The 25027-nt window shown below is 34.0% G+C and overlaps 4 protein-coding genes and 1 pseudogene across 37 annotated transcripts in view; 2 read left to right on the top strand and 3 right to left on the bottom strand.

Annotated features, from left to right (window-relative positions):
* On the top strand, nt 882–5310 carry LOC104746782 (annotated as a pseudogene).
* On the bottom strand, nt 5283–7666 carry LOC104746781. The gene is made up of 6 exons (XM_010468304.2): nt 7151–7666; nt 6909–7077; nt 6413–6589; nt 6239–6322; nt 6055–6136; nt 5283–5963 (listed from the first exon to the last, which is right to left on the bottom strand). The coding sequence occupies exons 1-6, from the start codon at nt 7489–7491 to the stop codon at nt 5536–5538; spliced, it is 1281 nt and encodes a 426-aa protein (XP_010466606.1). The 5' UTR covers nt 7492–7666; the 3' UTR covers nt 5283–5535.
* Nucleotides 12217–15189, bottom strand: LOC104746783. Of its 27 annotated transcripts, none has more exons than XR_760985.2 (9): nt 14843–15058; nt 14582–14636; nt 14274–14519; nt 14013–14184; nt 13771–13896; nt 13360–13613; nt 13046–13171; nt 12811–12885; nt 12347–12721 (listed from the first exon to the last, which is right to left on the bottom strand). XR_760985.2 is itself a non-coding variant. In XM_010468305.1 (3 exons), the coding sequence occupies exons 1-3, from the start codon at nt 12841–12843 to the stop codon at nt 12239–12241; spliced, it is 336 nt and encodes a 111-aa protein (XP_010466607.1). In that variant the 5' UTR covers nt 12844–13023; the 3' UTR covers nt 12217–12238. The 27 variants fall into 27 exon arrangements, 1 of the variants encoding a protein (XP_010466607.1); XR_760981.2 differs by having other exon boundaries at nt 14768–15058; XR_760982.2 differs by having other exon boundaries at nt 14274–14508; nt 14768–15057.
* LOC104746784 (protein WVD2-like 3) lies at nt 16952–19643 on the bottom strand. 4 transcript variants are annotated; one of them, XM_010468310.2, is made up of 7 exons: nt 19517–19643; nt 18209–18636; nt 18018–18091; nt 17837–17930; nt 17655–17726; nt 17425–17547; nt 16952–17307 (listed from the first exon to the last, which is right to left on the bottom strand). In XM_010468310.2, the coding sequence occupies exons 1-7, from the start codon at nt 19518–19520 to the stop codon at nt 17134–17136; spliced, it is 969 nt and encodes a 322-aa protein (XP_010466612.1). In that variant the 5' UTR covers nt 19521–19643; the 3' UTR covers nt 16952–17133. The 4 variants fall into 4 exon arrangements, with proteins under 4 accessions (XP_010466612.1, XP_010466608.1, XP_010466611.1 ...); XM_010468306.2 differs by having other exon boundaries at nt 18188–18636; XM_010468309.2 differs by lacking the exon at nt 19517–19643 and adding an exon at nt 18719–18815 and having other exon boundaries at nt 18188–18636.
* LOC104746787 (DNA repair protein XRCC4-like) overlaps nt 23112–25027 on the top strand; it is an 8151-nt gene continuing 6235 nt past the window's right edge. For 3 of the 5 annotated variants that reach the window (XM_010468312.2, XM_010468315.2, XM_010468316.2), the window contains exons 1-5: nt 23112–23297; nt 23383–23525; nt 23661–23789; nt 23921–24043; nt 24199–25010. In XM_010468312.2, coding sequence (XP_010466614.1) covers nt 23156–23297; nt 23383–23525; nt 23661–23789; nt 23921–24043; nt 24199–24411 — 750 coding nt within the window. In that variant the 5' untranslated portion in view covers nt 23112–23155 and the 3' untranslated portion in view covers nt 24412–25010. Of the gene's footprint in view, nt 23298–23382; nt 23526–23660; nt 23790–23920; nt 24044–24198; nt 25011–25027 lie in introns of those variants that run through there. The other 2 variants (XM_010468314.2, XM_019236450.1) reach the window with 2 other exon arrangements.

Below are 25027 nucleotides of genomic sequence, written 5' to 3' on the forward strand. Positions count from 1 at the left end.
GCTAAGTTTAGTATCTTTCTTTATTTAATCATTGCTGAGACCTAAGGGCATATGCATCGGTGAAGGACAATATTTGGTCCTTCAATTATTTTAATTTTATTTTGAGAATTTCTTAAGTATGGTATGAGCATTGGTGTCCTTCACAATTGGTCCCCTGGAAAAAATAATATTATTTTTAATTTAAAATCGGTGATGGTGATCGTGATGGTAATGAGATCCAGTAGATGAAGAAGAGTTCTCGGAAGATGGTGACGAGTCTTGGCCACTCGCATCTCCTCCTCCGTCTAAATCCGTTGATCCAACGACGGGTAAGTTAACTGTATTGCAGAAATCGGATGGATTCGAGGGTCGTTCGGAGATTACGTCTAGAGAATCGGTGACACGGCGGCGAGTAGTGGGTGCAACAACTACGGGGTTAATCGCTCCGGCGACTGACATATCATCACCGGTTAAAAAAAAGAAGGAAATTTCAAGATCAGAAAAAGGGAAAGAGAGAGAAAGAAAAGAGAGAGAAGAGGTTGAGTTTTTGTTGTTTTCACAGCCTTCCACGTGGCTCGACGGACGGAGTAGACAAAGTCCCCTACGAAGGAACGTTTCTACCATAAATATCACATTTTGATTTAAATTAAATCAAATTAATATGTGGGACGGTTGATATATACGCCGCTGCAGATGCCCTAAAGGACTTGCTAAATATGGAAACCCTTTGTTTATTTGATTTTGCTTGCTTGTGACTTTTGAGGGTTTAAAACGGTATCGTTTTCGTACATTTAAAGAACAGCTCATTTTAGCTAGTTTAAGTTAAATGTGATAATATGCGCTGGTTTTTGTGCTTTCTTTGGTTTAGTTAGGGTTAAAGATATATCTGTATCCAAACAAGGCTCTAGACTCTGTTATCTCTCCACTCTTCTTTTGCCCGCCATGGATAATAAAAACACAGAGCCAGAGCTTCGTGACGGGTAAAGCTGACATTTTTATTGCAAAATTTCAACTTTTTAATGAATTGGATTACAGAAACATTGCTTAGTGATTAAACCCATCAATGGCGATGAAACCAAGTCTCCATTTTTACCCAACTACTGTCACGAAGAAGTTTGTCTACTCGTTTCAAACCTCCTTCTGCTTCCGTTTCTTAAGGTACAGTTCATCAATTTCACTAGGGTATTGTAAAGGTGTCGCCTTTAGTTCGAGAAATGATCAAACTCCATCGAGGAGATTTAGCTTAAGTAGGGATGGTGGTAATGGTGTGTGGTTGGAGAATTGGAATAGGGTTCAGAAACGTAATCAACCTAAACCCCCTAAAGTAGTTGTAAATTATCGTAAAGAAGGGAGCTTTTCTGGGTCAGGTGATAATAGTAGTAGAGATGGTGATGGTAGTACAATGGAGAAGATTGTGGAGAAATTGAAAAAGTATGGGTATATGGAAAATGATAAGGAGGGGCCTAATAAGGAGATTGAACAAGAGAGAAGGATTGAGAAAGGATCAGTGGAGGATATATTCTTTGTTGAAGAAGGGAAGTTACCGAATGTTAGAGGTGGATTCACTGAGGAATCGTTACTTGGTAATGGAGAAGTTGGGTTTCCTTGGGAGAAGATAAGTGCAAAGGAGAAGAAGGAGTTGGAAGCAGAGTGGACTGCGAAGAAGGAGAATAGATACTCTTTGGCGGAAATGACACTTCCGGAATCAGAGGTAAGGAGGTTGAGGAATCTGACGTTTCGAACAGCGAGCAAGATGAGGATTCGGGGTGCAGGTGTGACTCAGGTGGCAGTGGATGCAATTAAGGAGAAGTGGAAAAGCGTAGAGATTGTGAGATTGAAGATTGAAGGAGCAAGTGCGCTTAACATGAGAAAAATGCATGACATATTAGAGGTTTGCTTCTTATGACGCCCCCAATAACCGTGTTTGGTTGCATAAGGCTTGTTTTAAGTCTAAGGTAGTTGTTAAAATGTACTTTTCTTTTTCTCTCTATGACAGAAAAAAACTGGTGGTTTAGTGATTTGGAGGTCAGGGACTTCGATCTCTTTGTACAGAGGTGTCAGTTATGAGCTTCCATCAGGAAAATGGAACAAGCAGAGAAGAGAGGAGACGCCACCTTTTTCCTTACCTGAAACTACAACTATGGTGGATAATAGTGATGAAAAAGTTCATGTTCCTCAATTAGAGAAGGGGACAACTAGTGTGGAAAAGAAAGACCAGACATCTCAACGAGAAGTGGAATATGAAGATGAAATTGATGAACTGTTAGATGGTCTTGGTCCTAGGTTCATGGACTGGCCGGGAGATAATCCATTACCTGTAGATGCTGATTTGCTTCCAGGCGCCATTCCTGGTTATGAACCGCCTTTCAGGATACTTCCTTATGGGGTAAGATCATCTCTGGGACCAAAAGAGGCAACAGCTTTGAGAAGACTTGCCAGATCTCTTCCTCCCCACTTTGCTTTAGGTATGAGATTTCTAATTTTTTTATACTCTTTGGGAGTCTGATAGAGTCTTTGAGGAGTAGGAGTTTCTTTTGATTTTCAGGTAGAAGTAGGCAACTCCAAGGCTTGGCGACAGCAATGGTCAGGTTATGGGAAAAGAGTATGCTAGCAAAGATTGCTATTAAACGTGGTGTGCAATCGACTACCAGTGAGAGAATGGCTGAAGATCTCAAGGTAATAAGGACCCTGTCATGATCTATGATATTTCGTCCACTTTTAGTTTTAAGCATCTCTTGTTCTGTGTATACATTTCTGCTCCATTTGCCATTTATATGGATTTGTAGCTGAATATTTGATATCATGTTTTTGGTAAGTAACTGCAGAAATTGACTGGAGGTATAATGCTATCTAGGAACAAAGACTTCTTGGTTTTCTACAGAGGAAAGAACTTTTTGTCACGAGAAGTAGCTGACGCTCTGGTGGAGCAGGAGAGATTAGCAAGGACTTTGCAAGACGAAGAAGAACAGGCACGTTTAAGAGGTTCATCGGCTCTGATTGTCCCAAGTATTGAACCTGCTAATAAACTTGTTTCTGCTGGTACTCTTGGTGAAACTCTTGATGCGACTGGTAAGTGGGGGAAGAATCTGGATGATGACGATCATTCAGACGAAGTGAAACAAGAGGTTGAGATATTGAGGCATGAAAATCTTGTCAGGAAGCTTGAGAGGAAACTTGATTTTGTGAGTTCTTGACTTGTCTCTTGTTTCTTTGATCCTACCTGTGAGTTAGGTTGTCAAACCATGTGTTAAAAAGTTCTCTAAATTAATTGGATTGCCTCTTCTGCTTTAGGCTGAGAGAAAGCTGTTGAAAGCTNGGACCCTGTCATGATCTATGATATTTCGTCCACTTTTAGTTTTAAGCATCTCTTGTTCTGTGTATACATTTCTGCTCCATTTGCCATTTATATGGATTTGTAGCTGAATATTTGATATCATGTTTTTGGTAAGTAACTGCAGAAATTGACTGGAGGTATAATGCTATCTAGGAACAAAGACTTCTTGGTTTTCTACAGAGGAAAGAACTTTTTGTCACGAGAAGTAGCTGACGCTCTGGTGGAGCAGGAGAGATTAGCAAGGACTTTGCAAGACGAAGAAGAACAGGCACGTTTAAGAGGTTCATCGGCTCTGATTGTCCCAAGTATTGAACCTGCTAATAAACTTGTTTCTGCTGGTACTCTTGGTGAAACTCTTGATGCGACTGGTAAGTGGGGGAAGAATCTGGATGATGACGATCATTCAGACGAAGTGAAACAAGAGGTTGAGATATTGAGGCATGAAAATCTTGTCAGGAAGCTTGAGAGGAAACTTGATTTTGTGAGTTCTTGACTTGTCTCTTGTTTCTTTGATCCTACCTGTGAGTTAGGTTGTCAAACCATGTGTTAAAAAGTTCTCTAAATTAATTGGATTGCCTCTTCTGCTTTAGGCTGAGAGAAAGCTGTTGAAAGCTGAACGTGGTTTGGCTAAGGTGGAAGCGTGTCTTATGCCTGCAGAGCAAAGAGAAGACCCAGAAAGCATAACTGATGAAGAGAGATTTATGTTCCGCAAGCTTGGTTTAAAAATGAAAGCTTTCTTACTTCTAGGTAAATTTATCAACAACAGATGAGTGTAGTCGAGTCTATTCTATAAATGTTCGGACTCGTAAAAGAAGCCTGAAATGTTGCTCCAGGTAGGCGAGGTGTGTTTGATGGTACAGTGGAGAACATGCACTTGCACTGGAAATACAGAGAGCTGGTCAAAATTATTGTGAAGGCTAAAACTTTTGACGGTGTAAAGAAAGTGGCGTTAGCCCTTGAAGCCGAGAGTGGTGGTATCCTGGTTTCTATTGACAAGGTCACCAAAGGATATGCCATTGTCGTGTACAGAGGGAAAGACTATAAGCGTCCTACCATGTTGAGGCCGGAAAATCTTTTGACAAAGAGGAAGGCTTTAGCGCGTTCCATTGAGATCCAAAGACGCGAGGTTTGCTGATATAATAAAATCATCATTTGCTTTCTTGTTTGGGAACTCATTAGCTGATTCGTTTTCTGTTTGCATTCAACAGGGTCTTCTAAAGCACATTTCTACGATGCAGGCGAAAGCAGAACAGCTGAGAGCTGAAATTGTAATGGATCTGACTCATTTTACGTTGGCTTTTGTCTAATTATGCTGTGTATCATGTATTCAGTGACTAACCACAGAATGTAGTTTGTTCGGCAATGGTAGACTAACTTGAGAATATGCAATCATTCCATTAGGAACAAATGGAGAAGGTAACAGACAAGGGTGATGAAGAGTTATACAACAAGCTTGATATGGCTTATGTGCTTCTAGCGACGAGGAGACAGACGTAAATACCTAGAATCACTCTGTTTTTTTTTATGGATTTCAGTCATCATAGAATCTGTGTTTTTTGCCCAAAAAAAAAAAAAAAAAGAATCTGTGTTTAAGGTCTCATATGGCTTGGTACTACTCTGTAGGAAGAAGAAGATGATGATGTCGATGCATTTTCAGAGACTTATGCAGACGGAGAAGATGGTGAGAATGTAGCAGAAGGGGAACTATCTGATACTGATGATGAAGATTGGGATTCAAATGAATCAGAAACCGGATTTGGTGATGATTCTGCTGTACTTGACGCAGAGGATCGTCATACAAAATCAAAAGATCTGCCGAGCAACAAAGTTCGTTTGCAGCATCAGAGCTAACTGAAGATAAGCGTAAGAACAATGGAATGAGCGTTGTAACTTTAGCATTAAGCTTTTAGGAGCTGTGGCATTATGATTAGTAAAATTGTAAAATGGATCTTATACACCTCCATGGAAATAAAATTGAAAGCAAGATTTTGTCTTTTACCTAAAACAGTCCAATAAGCTTCAGAGTCTTCAACTGTATTACAAGACACATTGGACCAAATTTTAGCACTTAATTCAAAACTACTCTGCATGGTTCACCTCTACGACCACTATGCTCTTCTCAATGAAGTTACAAGACAACACAATCCATATTGCGTTTCTAAGAATTGGTCTAAGAATTCTCCAGAAACATATAAGATTATGACTCCCTCAGGCAAAAGATCTCACCTACGAGCTAGTCTCTGTCCAGCTCCAATCATTAATGCCTTGCCTATAGCACTAGAATGAAGCCCACAAGCCAAAGCCACTCCTCCTACAACGATCCATTTCCAATCTACACCGAACTGATCCTTTTGTTTCCTTGCATTCTCCACGGCTCGTCCTCTCTCTTCTTCCTCTGCTCCAGATGTTTCCACCAAAACTATGTTCAGTTTTGTGGTGACACTGGCCATCTGCGCACTCCGTGAGAGAGACGTCCCTGGTTTTCGAGCAGTTTGGTAAGCCCTTAAGCCGGAGTTTAGCTTCTTTACGGCTCCCCACATGCCATGACGGACTCCTAACTTTGCTACATCTTTTGGGATTCCCATGTCTTCATAGTGGACAAGAGAAACTTCACAAGCTGATAATTGTCCATCCCCTTTTCTGGATTCAACTGCATTTTTGGGTATCTCGCTTAGTTTCAGACATGACACAATCTGGTAAAGGAAATTAGAAAGCTGTCAAGCAAACTTAAGTGGACATACCTGCTTTGATAATCCAACTTGAGAAATAAAGCTCGACTCGCCTCGGCTTATCACGCTTTGGTAGAGCTGAATACGGTACTCCCTACAAACATTCAATACCAAAACAGTATATCAGACGAGCGTTTTACTATTCCAAACTAGTAGAGATATTTTGATCCATGCCAAAGCAAAAGCAAAATCATACCTTTGTCACAGCATAATATTTTTTCCCAGATTCCCATATCCTCCTGCCAATGATGTATTCCCGGTCACTACAGAAAAATGGGAACTGCAAACAAAAGAAATGGGAACATGTTCATCAAGAAGAAGATATAAAGAGGGATACAAATATCAAAAAGGAAGAAAAGCACAAATATACCTTTTTAATCCAACGAGCAATGGTAGTTCCTGTCTTAGGATCTTCCTCCAAAGTTTTGAAGTAAGCAAGCATAGGATCCCATTTAGGTCGAAACTCATCATCCCAGAAGAAATCCCTAACAATATCTGGCGTTGCATCCTCAAACACAGTTCGACTACGATAAACAACAGGACCTGCCTGACAAAACAACATAACAACAGCCTTTCAGGAACTAAATCTCATTGATGTCATAGAATCTTTTTCCAAGTGCTGTCTCAAAAACAAGTTCCAGGTAAAATGTGCTACAAGCTTAATGCATCAGAGAAGTAAATGCAGAAACTTGCCCCAAACATCATACCCTAAGCCATACAAAAAACCTTTTCGATGGAACCAATGCAACTGGATTCTGACTCTAATTAAGATTCAAATCATACTAACTAGATTTCTGATTACAAAATCTGAACAAAACTGTCCACTAACAGATATAAAAGCAAAGAGTCTTTAAAACTAAGATTACCGCAGGATCATGACGCCAAGCTTGGTAACTCATATTAGGAGTAGACTTATCCATCATAGATTGCCACTCAAAATTAGCATTTCGAGCTTCAAGCAGTTGCAACAAATGCTCTAGATCCTTCTCTGTCACAACAACACCTTCCTCTTTCTCTGTACCTTTATCACTCCCTCTGTGCAAAAGAACAATAAAAAATCACTAATAGTAACAGAGCCAAAACATATTGATTCTTTCGTCAGACTAACCGTGAAAATGCTTCTTCTTCTTCATCAACCGGTTTAGAAGACGGAGCTGAACCACTAATAACCGTCGAGTTCTTGGAACTCGAACCGAGACTTAACCAAAGAGTACGGAAAATGGAAAAAACAGAGAGAGCGGTGAAAGCAAGCCAAAGACGACGAGCACCAAATCCAGGAGGAGGAGCAGTACATAGAAACCGAAGCTTAGAACGAAACCCTAAATAAACCAATCCAGTCCACCTAGGACGCCAAGACCAACCAATCAAAACCCCAATCATAACGGCAACCCAAATCGGAACTGCACATAGCAAAACGTCGACGAATGTAGGTTTCTTGAATAAATCCATGACAAAACTAGAAACGAATCTGCACTAAGATATAATTTTCAGATTGGGCTCTGTTGTTTCACTGGAGAATCTAAGCGACATTGGAAAAGGAAGCAATCCAAAAAGAGAGAATCAAAGAAGATAAGAGTTTCAGTAGTGAAATTATTAAATTATTGAAAATAAATAAAATTAATTAAGTTTGGTATATTTGCTGTACCGAAAAGAAAAGACATTGGCGCGGTGTTATGATAGGAACAGCACAGTGGTGATGACGTGGCTTTTGATCGTTAAACCAAAAAAATCTCACGCTTTTAGCCGCATTTGTTGTTTGTTGTGGATAAGATTACAAGTATCCTTTATCTATAAAACATAATTCACTTGACCAACAAATATTAGCCACATGGCATTTTCTTCCAAAAAAAAAAAATTTTCTTTTACTTTTCCCTTTTTAAAACACGAGTTGGTGTTTTTACTTTTTACAAATAAAAAAATCATAAAGTTACTCCTTCTATTTCTAAAAGAATAATGTCTTAAGGTTTTTACACAAATTACAAAACAATTATTATTGACTTTAAATACATTATTATTTTTCACTAAAGTATTATATAATATAGACTAATAATAATTCAAATTTTATTAATGCTTATTTCTTAAAGTTTACAAAAACTTAATATTAATTAACTAAAAATTTTAGAAAATCAAATTTTGTGGAACATGGAAAATCAATTTTTGTGGAACATGGAAAAATTACAAAATACCAATCTTTGAAACAGTATGTAAGTTTCTAAAATTTATTACCCACTACTTTCATAATTCACCCTCTCTCTTAACAGTTGTCTTTACTCATCAATAAAACTAACCAAACTTAAGTAAAGTAACTCACAATCTTATTGATGACTTAAGTAATTTTGGTTAGTTTTATTCAAAATTAAGTAATAACATTTGCTAACATTATAATTTTATTCAAAATTTAGTCATTTGATTGATTTACTTGTTCAAGAATAAGTAAAAATATCATTTATAAATACTCGCAAAAATATGAAATTCATAATCAATAACACTTTATATATAATATATAGTGAAAAAAGTTTTCATAATTTGTTTGTTTGAGTTTTATGATTACATTCGTAATTTAGTTCTCACACAAAATTAGAATATTGATAGTTAAAGTTTTTGTGATCTCATTTGTGATTCGGTTTTGTTGTTTGTTTAGATTTGTGTAATATTTTAAGGCACATATATTGATTATATGTATTGGTTCGTTTTGTTATACATCGGTATTGTAGTTTAAATAATAATTTATTCAAAATATTAGCTTACCGTTTTTTTCAATACATGAATATTTTGTTAAACAAAACTGTTTAGATATATAAGATAATTTATTGATTGATGACTTTAATGTTACTAAAACTCGACTGTCAATTCTACAATCTTGGTTTTAGACAAATAATATCCAAGAAAAATAGTAATAATTTGAGATCTCTTGTACATATTTTGTAAAGTGACTTCCATGAGTTGAGTTGCAAAAATGACATTCATCAATTTGAAGTAATTGATAGTGATCTCAATTATCATAAGAAAATAGATATTAATAAAACTAATAATTATGAATGTGGAACTGATCTACGTTCAAAGATTTTTAAATGTTTTGCATTACTATCCATAATGTTATATTATAAAGTTAAATATAGTAGAAGAGGATGAGAGAATTTTTAAATGTTTTTGATTACCCGTGTGTTTGGCCCTCAATAAACCATTTTCTCATTCTCTCGTACTTTTCCACCATATCTCAAATCTTAAGTATTTTTTGAAGTTTTTTTATTGTTGATATATGAGTTGAAAAATCAATTAAAACATTATTGTAAAAGTTTTAAATTTTATTTTGAGAATTTGTTAAAAATGCCCCTTTTGATATACCCCTTTTCAAAAATACCCTCTTTTTTGGCTATTTTTATTTTTGCCCTCTTTTATTTTTTAATGACCATTTTACCCTTAGATGAAAATTATTTTATTCAATAAAAAGAAAAACAAAATTTTCCCGCCAAAAAATTTCCGACATATTTTTCCGCCAAAAGTTTTTCGAAAAAAATTTTCCGCCAAAATTTTTTTTGTCAAAAAAATTTTGTTAAAAAATTTCGACAAAAAAATTTTCCCGCCAAAAAAAATTTACAAGGTTTTTAAAAGGTTTTATAAGGTTTCTACCTTATAAAAGCCTTATAAACACCTTGTAAAGGCTTTTACAAGATTTTTTAAAGAGTTTTAAAAGGTTTTTTAAACAACTTGTAAACGCTTTTACAAGATTTTTAAAAGGTTTTTAAAAGGTTTTAAAAGGTTTTTAAAAGGTTTTTAAAAGGTTTTCAAATGGTTTTTAAAAAGATTTTTAAAAAGTTTTTAAACACCTTGTAAACGCTTTTACAATGATTTTAAAAACCTTGTAAAAGTTTTTATAAGATTTTTAAAAGGTTTTTAAAAACCTTGTAAATGCTTTTAAAAAGTGTTTATAAGGTGTTTAAAAACCTTTTAAAAGCATTTACAAGCTTTTTAAAAGCATTTACAAGGTTTTTAAAAGCGTTTACAATGTGTTTAAAAACCTTTTAAAAACCTTGTAAACGCTTTTAAAAGTTTTTTAAAAGCGTTTACAATGTTTTTAAAAGGTATAAATTTCAATATTTTTGGCGGGAAAAATTTTCGATTTTGGCGGGAAATTTTTTTTTTTTGGCGGGAAAAAATAATTTTTCGGGAAAAATTTTCGATTTTGGCGGGAAAAAAACATTTAGCGGGAAATTTTTTTGGCGGAAAAATATTTTCGATTTTGATGACTGTACATTCTTGCTGTCACTTAAAAAGGGTAATTTGGTCATTTTGTATATAAAGAGAGGTAGTTTTAAAAATGGTCAACATGAAGGGGTATTTTTAAAAAGGGGTATGGAAAAAGGAGCATTTTTGAGAATGCCCATTTTATTTTATAGAGTATATATATCTTACATTGCTTTCAAATTTTATTTTATTTCTAATGCTCAAATCCTAAATTGATAAAACGTTACCATTTATGGTAATATTTTTTTGTGTGTTTTAAAAATCAAGTTTATATAATTAATGTTTTACCGATTAACCATAACAATTTTGCATATTTCTTATGGAACCATAAAAACATACATTATATTACTCGATAATTTAATTATTTGATTTCATTATCGGTTAGTAGTAATCGGATTTGATACTAATTTTCGGAAGATAATATAACTTAATGATTTTATATTTTTCATTAGTCTATTTAACTATTTTGATCTAGTTATTCAGTTTCTTAATATTTTCTATACTTAGAAAAATTCCAAAGCGGCATATTCGGTATTTTAAATGTAAATATATGAGTATTACTCTTATTACTAATTTAATTAGACATTATATTTTATATTACAAAATTAGATGTTAACAAAAGAGGTGCACTTTATTAAATTTGGAAAATAACAAATAGTTTTAATTTCTTTTATGAATTTCAAATAAAATCTATAATGGCGTAGATGTAATTATTATTAAGTATTGACTTATGAAAATTATTTGGTAAAATGTGTTTTGAACTCTGTGGCGACAATTCATCATCATTATTTTAAGAATGTTTTCCTATTTATATATAAACGGTCGCATTTATCTGTAATTATCGCTTATGTTAGTTTTGAAAGGGATTATCCTAATTCCTAAATGTAACTTACAAAAGTAAAGCCCGTCCGAAAAATGAGGTTTCGTTTGTGTGAGAGAATGATAAGTAAGTATGCTCAGGTGATTTTTGTTCATTACTAATCTTTTGGAAAGACAAGAAGACATAAATGGATTTGCAACAACATTCTTTTTATAGTGTCCTTTATTAAATTGTTGTCATCGAAAATATGTTCTTCCTTTTTAGCCGTATGTTGGCCATCACTATCATCCTTGCAGTTAGAATTGATCATGGATCAAAATTGCAAATGTCATATTAACGAGGAACCTCCACTCTTCTCTGACTTTCTTAAATATGTATTTCGGAAATAATATTGTTATGTCCTTTACTTTTTGGTGACAAAAATGAGATTTTTTTAAAAAAATATTAAGATATGAGCACAGTCAAAAATACAACGCTTAGTTTGATATATGTAAAATTTTACATTGTTACCGCATAACAACGATTCTCATGTATATTTCCAACGTCTGAAAGGATAAAGAAACTATTTTTTTCTCATGTAGTAGTATGAGTTCCTACATAGGCATTATTTTCCTCTTACATTTCTATATCCAAACGTCTGAAAGGATAAATAAACTATTTTTTTTTCTCTTGTAGTACTAGTGATACGAATTCATACAAAACCATTATTTTCATCTTACATTTCTATTAAGGCTGTTCTATATTAACTCTATGGTCTATATACATCTACAATTAGATAGATGTTTACTTCTTTCTCTCTAATGAATATTTCTATACATAAATCTTCTCATCACCGCAAGTTTCGTCAGACTTTTCACACCGAATGAAACAAAAAAATTTAATCGAATATTGAAAGATATATTTTCTTTAGAAGCTAAGAGCATCGTTAGTGGAGTACCTCTCTTAAGTTACTCTCATATTAAATCCATATTAATTAATCATATAATTAATATTAATTTAAGTAAAGCAAAGTATTTTTGCAAAATTCTTCCCTTACTAGAGAACCCAAAGAAGATTGTTCAGTTTTTTAAATAATAATTTTGTAATTTGTGTTTAGTAATTATCAATGATAAAGTTTTTAATTCAAAGTTCTTAATTTGAATTTTTAAAAACTTGATTTACAAAAGAGGAAGAAGAAAAAGCTTGCACTTTAAGCAAGAAAAACTGGGATTTTTGGTAGAAAACAGAGTCTGAACCAAATGCTAAATAGAGCCTTGCCATTATATCTTTGTCTCCTTGTCCGCTAAACTCATAATATATTTGTCTACTTTTTGTCCGCAAAAGCTCATGCAACAAAAACTGAAACTGAAACTGAAGTCAAACAACAACATATTCATTCAAACAACAATGCCAAAGTCACTTCTTGTCCGCAAAACCAAAGTCCTCAACACGAAACTGACTTCTTGTCCGCAAAACTGACACTGACTTCTTGTCCGCAAAACCAAAGTCAAACAACAACATATTCATTCAAATAAGAAGAATAAGTCTAACCTGCACAAAGTTCATGTAATCCATCCGATAGAGATGATCCCCAGTCAAGATCAAGACATGTTCCACATTCTTTGTCTTAGCATCCTGCATTAACATTGCCCAATTATGTTTTTTCAACAATGTATATCACACCGAAAAGATCACTTACTGTGAGATGAAAGAAAAAATAAAACCTCGAAAACCCATCTGTCTGTCGTCAATCTCATCTCTGCAATCTTTCTAACCCAACAACATGAACAATATAAGACCTAGCAAAGTAACCAGCCAAACAAAGAAACTCAATCAAGTGGCATTGGAAAATACATCCCCTTCACAAAAGAGACCACAACACATATAAATTGACAAACACACTCAAATGTAGACAAGAACAAAACTCAAGAAGAGAAAATTACCATTCAAAACTTGTACCTTAAAGTTGCAACTATATCTGGATCATTGGTTCACAAGAAGCTGCTACTGACCGGAAAGCGTGTCTTAAGATGACCCATGGAGGAGCAAAGCTCGTGACATCCATAGCTGTTCTGCTTACTAGCTCTGAAAGATGCAGGATGCACCATTAGCGTAAGCCCCCATTTATATTAATGAAAAGAGAAGAAAAAAAAACACCATCAGATTACAACTTTTATATATGAAAACACAATCATAAAACAACTTCATCAGAAATGGTATGTAAATGAAATCACGCAAGCAAGCAAGCCAACCAGAACTATATATAACTATACCTGAATAATGCCTTTAATCCTCCAAACTCCGCGAGTGTGTATAACGATTTGTGAATCATCAGGGTTAAGTGCCTTAACTTCCTTTCTAACTTCTTCAACAGCAACATTATGATCAGTAGATAACCTTTCTGCTACCGCACTTTTTTTATCATTAACATCTCCTGGAACAACACTCCCAAGAACAGCTCTAGAGTCCCCAAGATTAGCAACATACAGAGTATCATTAGAGATGGCACCAACAAGACAACAAGATCCTACAGTAGCCATTTGAGGTTTCATTGAGAGAGATCATTTAACCATATGACAAAAGTCCTCTTCAGTTTCTTTAAACGCTTTTTTAATAACATCTACAGATAGTCCCCCATGTTCTCTTGCGAATTCTGCAATCATAAACAAACAAAAAAAACAAACCTTTTAATATTCACTCATCTTTGGTCATCTTTGGACGCGCCTTTCGGTTCCTAGCAAGGCAAAGGTTGGCTACAACCGCTAGTTTCTGCACTGGCTTGATCATGTACTTTCCTTCTAACCTCGGATCTACTATGACAAAACCGAACAGAATCGAAACAATCAACTGAAACATTTATGAAACAATAACAGAGTCGAAACTCAGACAAAACCTAACAACAACATATGAAAGTAGAGGACCATACCTTTTCAAATTAGACAATCCAATGTGTCCACTTCATGAACACCACTCTTCACTGCTATAAAACCTTGCAGAACACCACTCTCCAGTTGATGAACAACACCGCAAACACAAATATGATTCTTATTCTTCTTCTTGAGAATAATAACTTCCCTCAAGCTTCATCATCGTCATTACTGCAATACATAGAGAAAGAGATTTCGTTTATATGTCTTTTTCTAAAGTCATTCTCACAAACACAAATATTAGCGGAGAAAATCTTAACCTTTCATGATTATCTCCATGACAAGGATCCAAACTAATAAATTTGCTGCAGAAACTACTTACATAGGATCCAAACTAATAAATTTGCTGCAAAAAAAAATACAAAACCCACATACATACACTTTGCTGAAGACAACATGAAACATTAACTGAAATTGAAATTAAGGCTCACAGTTCATAAAAAAGGTTTGGAGTTAATCACATAAACCATTTCTTCAAAACAAACATCTGCAATCCTTCGACCATTCTGCAAAGTTTTTATATTTCTGTAATAATATAACTTTGTGAGCTAACAGATTGAGAATTTACCTTTGAGTGATTCTACTACATCCCTCTAAACATTCCCTGCAATTTTAACCTGCAACTGCAAGTTCCAAACCAATCATCGATTCCAATCATCTACATACAAAAAAAAAATCAAAAACTGATTGTAACAGGTAACCGTTCAACCTTTCTATCATTTAAAATTAGGAGGATATGGTCCAAAAAGCTTACCGAGAGCCAAATGTTTCCCGTAATTGAGTATTCACCGATAGAATTGAAAGGAAAAACGAAGAAGAAGAAACATACCAAAGGAGGAAGAGAGGTCTGGTGATTTCTCCAGGCCAGTGACCATCTCTCCAGCCCAAAGTCACGCCGGTGGAGATAATTATCCAGATGACGATAACGGCAGGGAGGGTCGCGAAACAGAGAAGAATCGATTGATTTTTCTGGTTTTCAGTCGATTCGCCTTAGAGAAAAGAGAGAAGACTGGGAAAGAAAGAAGGAAGAAAATAGAAAAAAAAAACAAATTTTTTTTTTTTAATGTATCAACGTACCAAAACGCGCCACGTAGCGTTGCTTAATGCGTTCCTCAATTCCTTCCGGGAGAATCGATTCTCCTGTTAATGGACCAAAAAATGAATTTTTTTTATTATGTTTTAGGCCTCAAATACAAGAGTAACGGTGAGAGAAATCACCGGTAAAGATGGTCTAAGGATTATTTCACAAAACTTGAATTCAGGCTAACATCAAAACTATATCAAACTATTCATAATATATTAAGTTTATGTTGGATATTATTATTTTATATAAACAAAATTAATGTGTTTATTTTTTTTGTCGTCAACATCTATAATATGTTTTGGAGGTTTCATTGGTTTATAAATTTTAGCAACATAAAATATTATTTAGTAATCAAGGCAAAAATAGGATGTAGAAAGTAAAAAAAAAAAAAAAATCCATGGGTAAAGGTAAGGTAGGACATCAAACTCAGACAAACCAAACAAATTATCTACCATAACCATAATATTTCTGTTTCTAACAAATATAAAATATTTTCTCTATTTTAAAATATAAGATGTTTTGAGTAAAACATGCAGATTAAGAAATAACTATTTTAAAAAAATTCAACTAATTATAAACAAGACTGCATAATATAAAGTATTAAACTACTTTTAAAGTTACATAGAAACTTGAAAACATCCTATATCATGGAACAAAAAACTTTTCTAAAACATCATATATTAAGAAACGGAGGGAGTACAAAGTAAATAAATCATTAAAAAGTCTGGATTTAAACGTATGACTCCCACTTTTTCAAACATAATAACTAGATCTGTTCCACTTTGCTTTCATGTAGTAGTTAATTAATTCCATAATCCATTACGACTATTCTAATCACAGCTTATTTTTCTTCATGTAGTAGTTAATTCCATAATCCATTGAGGTAGACTATTAGTGTAGAAACAAATGAGAATGAGACGTTCACGTGCAGCTCTGCATGTGCTGGAGAAGGAAGCGTTAGAGTCGATGCGAACTCAAGAAACACGTGTAGTTTTGGATAGTGACTGTGATAATGTGGTACATACAAGATTGCTATCTGTATTGGGAAATTGGATAAGATTCTTCTGAGAGATCTGTCAGAACTCAGAGAACCTGAAGTGAAGCCACTATCGTTGCGCCACATATTATTCTACGGCCCATTTAGGCCCAATGAATATTAGTCCTACGAAATCAAGATTGTGAGTGGAAAAGACGATAACATTTTTTTTTTTTGGCAATACGAACCGACAACAACTAAAAATCTTTTCATTTTTTTTGCGTTTTTAAAGATTGAATATACTTTTGGAAAGATGGAGCAAGTTGCAACTTGCAACATATTGATAACATAATCAAACAACTAATGAAATGATTAAGGAATAACCAGTTCATTTGATCCACCAACTTCTCACCAATAATGACAGCTTTGATCAAACAACCTACTTTCTTTGAAAATAATAGTATAATGTTATTATTATGATTAGAGCCGTGACAAAATCTTTGTATAAATAAAGGCAATGGTCTTCGACCCCATATATTATTCTATTCACAAAGTCAGGGTCCCAACATTTATTCTAAAGGTTTGGACATTTTTCTTTTCCTGTCAAAGAAAGGTTTAAGTACATTGTATTTGAGTATTTTCATCATGATTAGTTCTGTTTATTTCTTAACTGTGGTAAAAAAAAAAAAATAGATAGTGAAAAGAGCCACAATTATTTTTTTAATCGCCTATGGCCCTTAAAAGTTTATGCAAGACTCTTGATTTATTATGGTCTTCTCATCACGAGTAACGAGTTAACGACCCATGCTAGGTAATATATAGGCTTCGTCGAGTCTAAAAATTATTATGAACAAAAGATTCGTTATAACTTAAAAAACAAGCAAAAGCACAACAGTAAGATTCTTATTTCTAAGTGTACACACATTCATAAACACGGCATAAACAACTTTTAAATTACACACATTTACACTTCAAATCATAAGTTAAAAAACACAAGCATCCCACACATTCTCACAACGGAAACATAACTCTCATGTTCGTTGTGACCAAAAAGGACTCTTTAGCAAGCAAAAGCGGTCTCCGATTCCAAATGTGAGGTCTCATCATCATGCTCTTCTTTAGAGATCGCTAGAGTCTTTAGAGTTTCATGCCGCCTTGATGCTCCTTTTGCTCTGTTCCCTTCTTTTGTGTTCCTCCGTCCTAGTTTTGGCGACTTTGCTCGAGTTGGAGGAGGCTGTGTATGTACACCGTTTTAGGTATAAACATAATGCAAGATTTACACTAGAAATGGTTTTTAAAGTTTAGGGGTAATTTCTCTTTATGTGAATGTTGTAGTGAAATTGTAGACAACCTTGTGTGTTACCTTCTTAAGTTCAACCTTTGGAGGAGGCCCTTCGTGATAAAAGTTTGGCATTGGGTTTGCTTTGAACCTCAAACTTTTTCTTAACTTCCTTAAGGCTGCTTCGGTTTCTTCCTTCAGATTTCGAGTTCCAAGCATACAAAGAGAGGAAGAGGATATGTGAGAAACATTCAACATATGTGATAAAGGAATTTGTAAAGCTCTAGCATAAATGTATTTACCTTGTTCCTTGCTTCACTTTGCGTTTTCTCGGCCTCCATGGCTTGGTGTTTCTCCTCCAGTTTTGTATAGAACTTAAGAACATAAAACCAATTAAAAGTCAATACACAATGTATCAAAAAGCTCCTAAGAGTGGAGGAAATGGTATAGAAGTAACTAATTAATAAAGAAAAATAAATGTCACCTCCTTCCGCTTCTCTGCCCGCTCAGTGGATCGAAACGAAGGAGCTGCGGTGACAACAGCTCTTGATTTAGCAGACTTTGCACCCGACGTAGCGCTGTCAACAGAAGTCAAGACTTGATATTATCACATATTCTGGAGAGAAATGAGTAGAAAAATGTAAGTTAAAAAGAAAGAAACATACTATGAAGCAACAGAGCAAGAATCTTCCTCATCTGAAAGCTTCTTGTTTTTTGGCTGCAATGGTTTCCTAGTTACCTACAGTCGTAAATAGATACTTAGGCCTTACGTACGCTTAGAAAAATCAAATACATTTAAGAGAGTACAATATGTTATTATAGCATAAACTCTAACCTTTGTGGCCTGATTTTTTACTTTACTATGCCCATCCGGAAACTTTTTTAACCCAGCTGATTCGAGAGATTCACTCGTAAACGAACGTGTAGATGAAGCACGCTTCTCAGTCTCTAAAGAAAACGGCTGTGGAACGGTGTTCCTAGTTTTGTTACTCCCTCGAACTGACTTTGAAGCATGCTTAGCAGGTAAAAGTGACTTAGTGACATCCTTGGACTCAAAATCATCTCCTGTTGGCTTACCAACGGGGATCTCACTAGTACACTCTTTAACATCATACTCGTTCGCTTCGATGTTCTCTTCTGTATATCGAAGCTCTGTATGTGCATTAGTATCATCGCGTGATACTGAATCTAAGAGAGGCTCAGAAACATTTTCTTGGTTTGGATTACAAGAATCACCATTCGCATAGACCACCACACCATCTGGTTCCTTGTCCATACAGATATCTGCCACAACACAAGTCAACTATATAAGTAAAGAAAGATAATCATATTACACAAAACCTATGTGAAACCAACACAAACTTACTTCGCAAGCGCGTTTACGACACAATTCAATATTATGGTATATTTGGTCTATCACAACAAACGATACTATACTATGCCTCCTTATATAAATCACAGACAATACAACTCAGGTTCCTTATTAGTATAATAACTAAAGTATACTTAGTTACAAACGATGACCAAGAATTCAACTAACCATATAAATTATTCTCCTAAAAGCATTAGGCGCTAACCAAATGTAGGGACATCAAAGAAGAATACAGCTTGTTGTTTAAAGGAAAGTAATATAGTATTCTAAGCATATCAAACGTACCTATATAATAATAAGAACAATAATCAAGTATCAATTTCTCTAAAAAGATAAATTAAACTGTACACACGGCCAAATCTTTTTGCATTAGACAAACCCAAAATAAAAAATCTTTTTTTTTGCATAGTCAAGAATCAACAAAGAAAAGACACTTTGTTAAACGCATAAATCATCATGGTTTTGGGCCAACATAAAACTTTTAGACTTTTCTAAGTTAATATTTTCGTAATGACAAAACTAAATTTTTAATCAAGCAAAACAAAGAACTTGATAAACAAATTTTAACAAATAAGAAACTCAAAATTTCAGTTGTTTAACAACCGATACTTCTTGCATTCAAACAAAAATGAACATGCAGCTCGAAAATTCTCAACTACTCTACGAATTAGGAACTACTATGGTCATCAATCGCAATCAAGAAAACTCTATAATCACAAACCAAATTTCGAAGCTGCAACAAGAAACGATCAAACATAGATGATATCGAAGTAGGGATTAAAATTTGCTTACCCATTGTTCTTGTGATAGACGAGGGAAATTGTAACCGCTTCCCTATTTTTTTGTTTCCTTGTTCTCTCTCTCTTCTGCGTGTTGTGTTGTGATGAGAATGATGATACTATTACCATTTATGTTGGCGTGTGTGTTTTATACCATCTCCTTCCTCGTCGGTGCTAACGCCGTTACTAGACACCGTTTCTTATTAGTGTTCCACGCTAATTAATATTTTGTCAATTAGGTATTTAGGTTTACTCGAGATTAACTTTTATATACTTTCTTTTGGCTTTAAATTTTTATAGACTTGCTACTTTTGTTTATTTATTTACATCAATTATATGTTCGATTGGTTAATAAAAACAAGAAATAGCATACTTGTTTATGTCTAGCATCTTTTCAATGATTGTTGCACTATTTTCATTAGCAAACTCCAATAATAACGTTTCAGTTCATTTTTACCTACTTTTAGTATTGGGGAATTGACAAACGTCAAAGTATGTAAATAAAGATGATTGTTTTTACTATTGAAAGCGTTACAAACAATGATTTAAATCGTATGTTTTCTTTTGAGCTCCTCGAATTCATTGTAAAATTTTTAACCACTAAGATTATGATAAGTTAGTTTTTAATCAATTACAAATTCTAGAATCTTTGAGTTCAATTCATAATAAATTACATTCAATCCGGTTAACCTTATCAAAGACTTGTGACCAAAGTTTGTAGTGTAAGATGAAAATAAAGTCACTAGACCACGTAAACTCATTTGAGCTTGAGAGGTTAAACATGTGTTCATGTAAAATCGATTCATAATCTTTTCGAGTCTTCACCAACATTAGCAATAACAAAATCACTAAACTACAAAGATTTGGTTCCTAATATTATAATAGCTTTCAGCTAGTGTGGGACAAGTTTTTTCCGGCAATTATGCAAATTTCCTTTTATATATCTGTGAATTGTGAACTACAATTGAATATAATCAGACAATCATTATGACCGCACAAAGAGACAAGATATCAGACCATTATTTCCAAAGTCCAATTTATAATTTTGGCTACAAACTATAGTATTTTTGTGCAAGTAGTCAAAAGTACATCTGTTATATTTTGTTTACTTACACCCATACAAAATTCATCACTGCCATTGGTTGATTACTTAGCAAGTTTTAAAATATTAAAATTGTATCTACTACTATCTTCAGTCATACCAAAGCACATAATTATAACATGGTTCAACGGAAGCATCATTTATTTAACCATTAAAGTAAAAAACACATTTTAACACAAATGATATTATATAAAAAACGTGATTTTGTGGACTTGGCAAGGAATCCATAAATTAAACAAAAATAAGGTAAAGTGATTATAGAAAAGACATAACATCCTTATTGGCATTGCATCCAATCTTATTAATTGCTCATTGATTTAGATTATCCCACACCTAAACTCTTGTTGAAAAACACATTGCACCACCCTTGTTTAATATTTAAATTTTAAGATAAGCATCTCATTATTGTTTGTATCCCTGACATGCCCTTGTTACAAGTAAGGGTCAAAATCGAATCAGTGATAGGTTTAAGGGTGAGATAGGGAACTTGAAAAAGAAGACGTGGGATGATTGAGCTGTGTGTGATAGAGGTTATGCGCTGAGTGGAGTAAAAGAAAGACTATCCAACAAATAAGTGGGTCGGTCCCATTTGTCTGTAATAATAATAATAATTCTCTAAAGATGGTTACAGAAAAACAATAAATAATTTCATAATTATATGATATTTTATATTTTTGGGAGATGTATATAGACGTCGCAGTTGTAGCTTAGGTGATTTTACAAAATAATTCGTCTTACGGATTCGGTGTATGTTTTGATGTTAAAATATGACCACAATTAGTCCATTACAAACAGATTCCGAGGACAAATGAAAAATACTAACATAGTGTTGATATTAGCAGTCATGTTTTTTGTCAAAAAAAAAAAAAGCACTAGTCATGTCTATTAAAACATAAATTTTATTGTCAAATATTTTACAAACCAAAATAACTGTAAATAAGATTTTGTGTCATCATTAATACGTGGTAAAACACAAAATAATTCATTGAATCAATGTTGACAAAAATAACATTTCTTGTGTGGCAAACGAAGTTGTGGTGGCCGAAGAAGACGTAGTGGTTACAACCATTAGAGAATAGTGACAACTGACAAACATTACTCATATTGAGCCATTCTCATATGGATTTGAGTCTATGACTATGTGTATGTGTATGCCTATATTCCAATATACTTTCAAAACTATATGATTCAAAATATCATATGTTCTACTTGTTACATTTATATATTAACGCAAAATTGTTTATAAGTAGAAAAAACGTTTCTTGTTCTTTGGTTGAGCGCATAAATCTTAGTCGTTTAGGTTGCATATATCCTAGTCGTTTTCATTAATAATTGAATTGTTCATTTTTTTTTTTGAAATTTACAACTTTTGCTTAACGCATCACAAAAATGGAACCGTATTTTCGGATGATGATAATCTGCGTATATTAAAGAATATTTTTATCCAAATTTTTCTATAATCTACTTTTTTATTAGATAAATGAAATGCTTTGCCTTATTAAATAACAAAAAAGGTTATTAAATATAAAAGTGCTATCTCACAAAATTTTCTCTTGTTTTAGTTTTTTCCATCTATCTTAATTTTATAAGTGAGGATGTTAGGAAAGGGATAATATCAAATACAAAAATTTGCAAAACTAATTCAGATATTCTTCAATTATGATGAGTTTTGTTTATATTCAAATTTGGAAAGTTGTACATCAAACTTGACCAAAAAACTATAATTGATATCATAATAGTAAATTCAAACAAATGGTTAATATAGTGGAAAATTGTTGTACTAGTACATGATGAGTACAACATCTTTTGTTAAAACATATTATAGCTCAAACGGATATAAGCTCAAACATCTTATGCTAAAATAGATCCTAAACTCTAATTTATCTAACAATTTAAAATATTTATGATAATGTGTCGCGATTGATAATGAAAATAAAAGAAGATTCAAACTTGAAAAGGTGATATTACTTTGTAATTTGGCAGCGTCTACTTACTTAACCTCATCGTAAAAACAATGTCAGTCCTTGAATTAGTTCAATTATTGAGTTTTCATTAACAAATGAATTGTTCAATTTTCTAAAAAATAGAAATTTATTGTGTCTCTAAAAAGTATTTTTCTCGCATTTTATTTTATAAACAATTTTGTCAATAGATAAATAAAATTTTGCTTTAGCTAGTTAAATAACAAACAAGGTTATTAAATACAAAAGTAAAACATTACACTTTAAAAAGGGTATATTCTAACTTTATAAGTGAGGATGATAGGAAAGAACAAATATCAAACACAAAAATTTGCAAAACTGAAATTAGATATTCTTCAATTTTATGATGAGTTTTGTTTTCTTTTTGTTAGGAATTTTTATGATAGTTTTGCCAAGCTTCAAAGTAAACGAAAATAAATTGAAAACTGAATGGTAGTAAAATCACTAAAATGTAAAAAATTTAATACAGAAGCTGACTCAGCATCCACGTAAGCGAAACAAAACAAATTTGACATTACCATCAGAGTTGACTCCCGAAATCGTCGTCGGCGACTTTGAATTTGAAGCAATGGTTGAATCGGAGAGAACGAAACACACATGTCTCCGCCTTGAAATATCCGGCGCCGATCCAATTTTCATCAAAGGCACTTGGTATCATTCTCGTTTTGATATCTCCGTCACCGATGGCTCCTCTTCCTGGATTTGCAATGGTAATATAAAACCCCTAAATTCATACTGTCACTAAACTTTTCTTGGATTTGATGTTTTTTTTCCGGGTTTTAATCGGAATTGAAGCAACGGAGGAGGAGGTTGCGGAGCGAGCGGTGCAATGGGACCAACCTGTATCGGAGTATTTGGAGCTCGCCGAGCAGTACTTAGGGTTTCAACAGCCTGATTCTGTCTATGGTTTCTCTGATGCTCTTGAGGGATCTAAACGGGTCAGTTCATGAAAAATGTTACTTTCTTTTGATTAGAATCAAGTTAGCATTGGATCTTTTTGGTTTGGTGAAGAAATGGTTTGTTAAATGTTTGAGTAAGTCTGAGGATTTTGTGATGTTGTGTTTTGGTTACAGCTCTCTTGGACGTTTGAGAAAGAAGGGACTAAACTTGAGTGGAGGTGGAAGTGTAAACCATCACATGATAACAAGAAGATCACTGTTGGGGTCTTGGATTTTCTTATGGAGGCTAATATAAGGCTAAGTGTATGACTCTTCTTAACACTTTTGAGGATTTCTTGTTATGTTTGAGAATGAAATAGCTAAGGATTTTTTCGTATTCTGTTTTTGCCAATGAATGTGATGGTGATCTTAGTTCTTATGAATATACTTTATAGGAAGAAGTTGTGAACAAGACGAGATCTTTTGGGAAGATGAAAAGTGAAGCTGAGAGATGTATCACGCAAGGTGAAAAGCTCTGCAAAGAAAAAACAGAGTTTGAGGATGCAACTTATGCAAAGGCATGTACATTATCTAATATCTATCACCTTCTTCTTGTTTAGATTCGAATCGTTGGCTTTTGTAATCTCTTAATTGCTTTATTTTTAGTGATGAGTAGTCTTTGTGAAAGGATATTTTCATGTTTAGTATTTGATATTATACCTTGTCTATGCAGTTCCTTTCTGTGTTGAATGCAAAGAAGGCAAAACTGAGAGCGCTAAGGGACAAAGAAGATTCAGGGAAGGCAGTTGAGGAGGAAGAGTCGACAGACAGAACTGAAAGCTTTGACGACAGTGGACGAAGTGACAATGAGCAGGGCGAGGAAGTAGCCTCAAAGAAGGCAACAAGCAGCAAAGCTCGTGGCCAAAAGAGAGCTGCACGGAGCTAAGAGATTCCCCTGCCTTGAGATTTTAGTTCAGAGTTTCCATTCCAAGTTTTGTCGAGCTCATAGGTAGGAAAAGATAAACATCTTTTCGTTAAAAATTTGCTAGAATCTGTATTGCTTATGAAAGTAAATGCAATTGGCTTGGAGATGAAATGATTACTATAAAAGCTTCAAGCCTCATTTTCTTGTGCCGCCGTGGCCAAAGAGATGCTATTTTGGAGTTAAAAAAGGAGTTACCAGTCCATAGTTCCATACTATGATACGATTCATCATCGTATTACATAAAGAAGAAGAAAACTAATATCTTGAGTAGGAGAAGGACTGTGCCACGTGAGAAGGAAGTAAGACTATCCTCATCATCGTATTACATAAAGAAGAAGAAAACTAATATCTTGAGTAGGAGAAGGACTGTGCCACGTGAGAAGGAAGTAAGACTATCCTCATCATCGTATTACATAAAGAAGAAGAAAACTAATATCTTGAGTAGGAGAAGGACTGTGCCACGTGAGAAGGAAGTAAGACTATCCTCATCATCGTATTACATAAAGAAGAAGAAAACTAATATCTTGAGTAGGAGAAGGACTGTGCCACGTGAGAAGGAAGTAAGACTATCCTCATC

This window comes from Camelina sativa, chromosome 15 (assembly GCF_000633955.1).
Source record: "Camelina sativa cultivar DH55 chromosome 15, Cs, whole genome shotgun sequence".
NCBI classification, from domain to species: domain Eukaryota; kingdom Viridiplantae; phylum Streptophyta; class Magnoliopsida; order Brassicales; family Brassicaceae; genus Camelina; species Camelina sativa.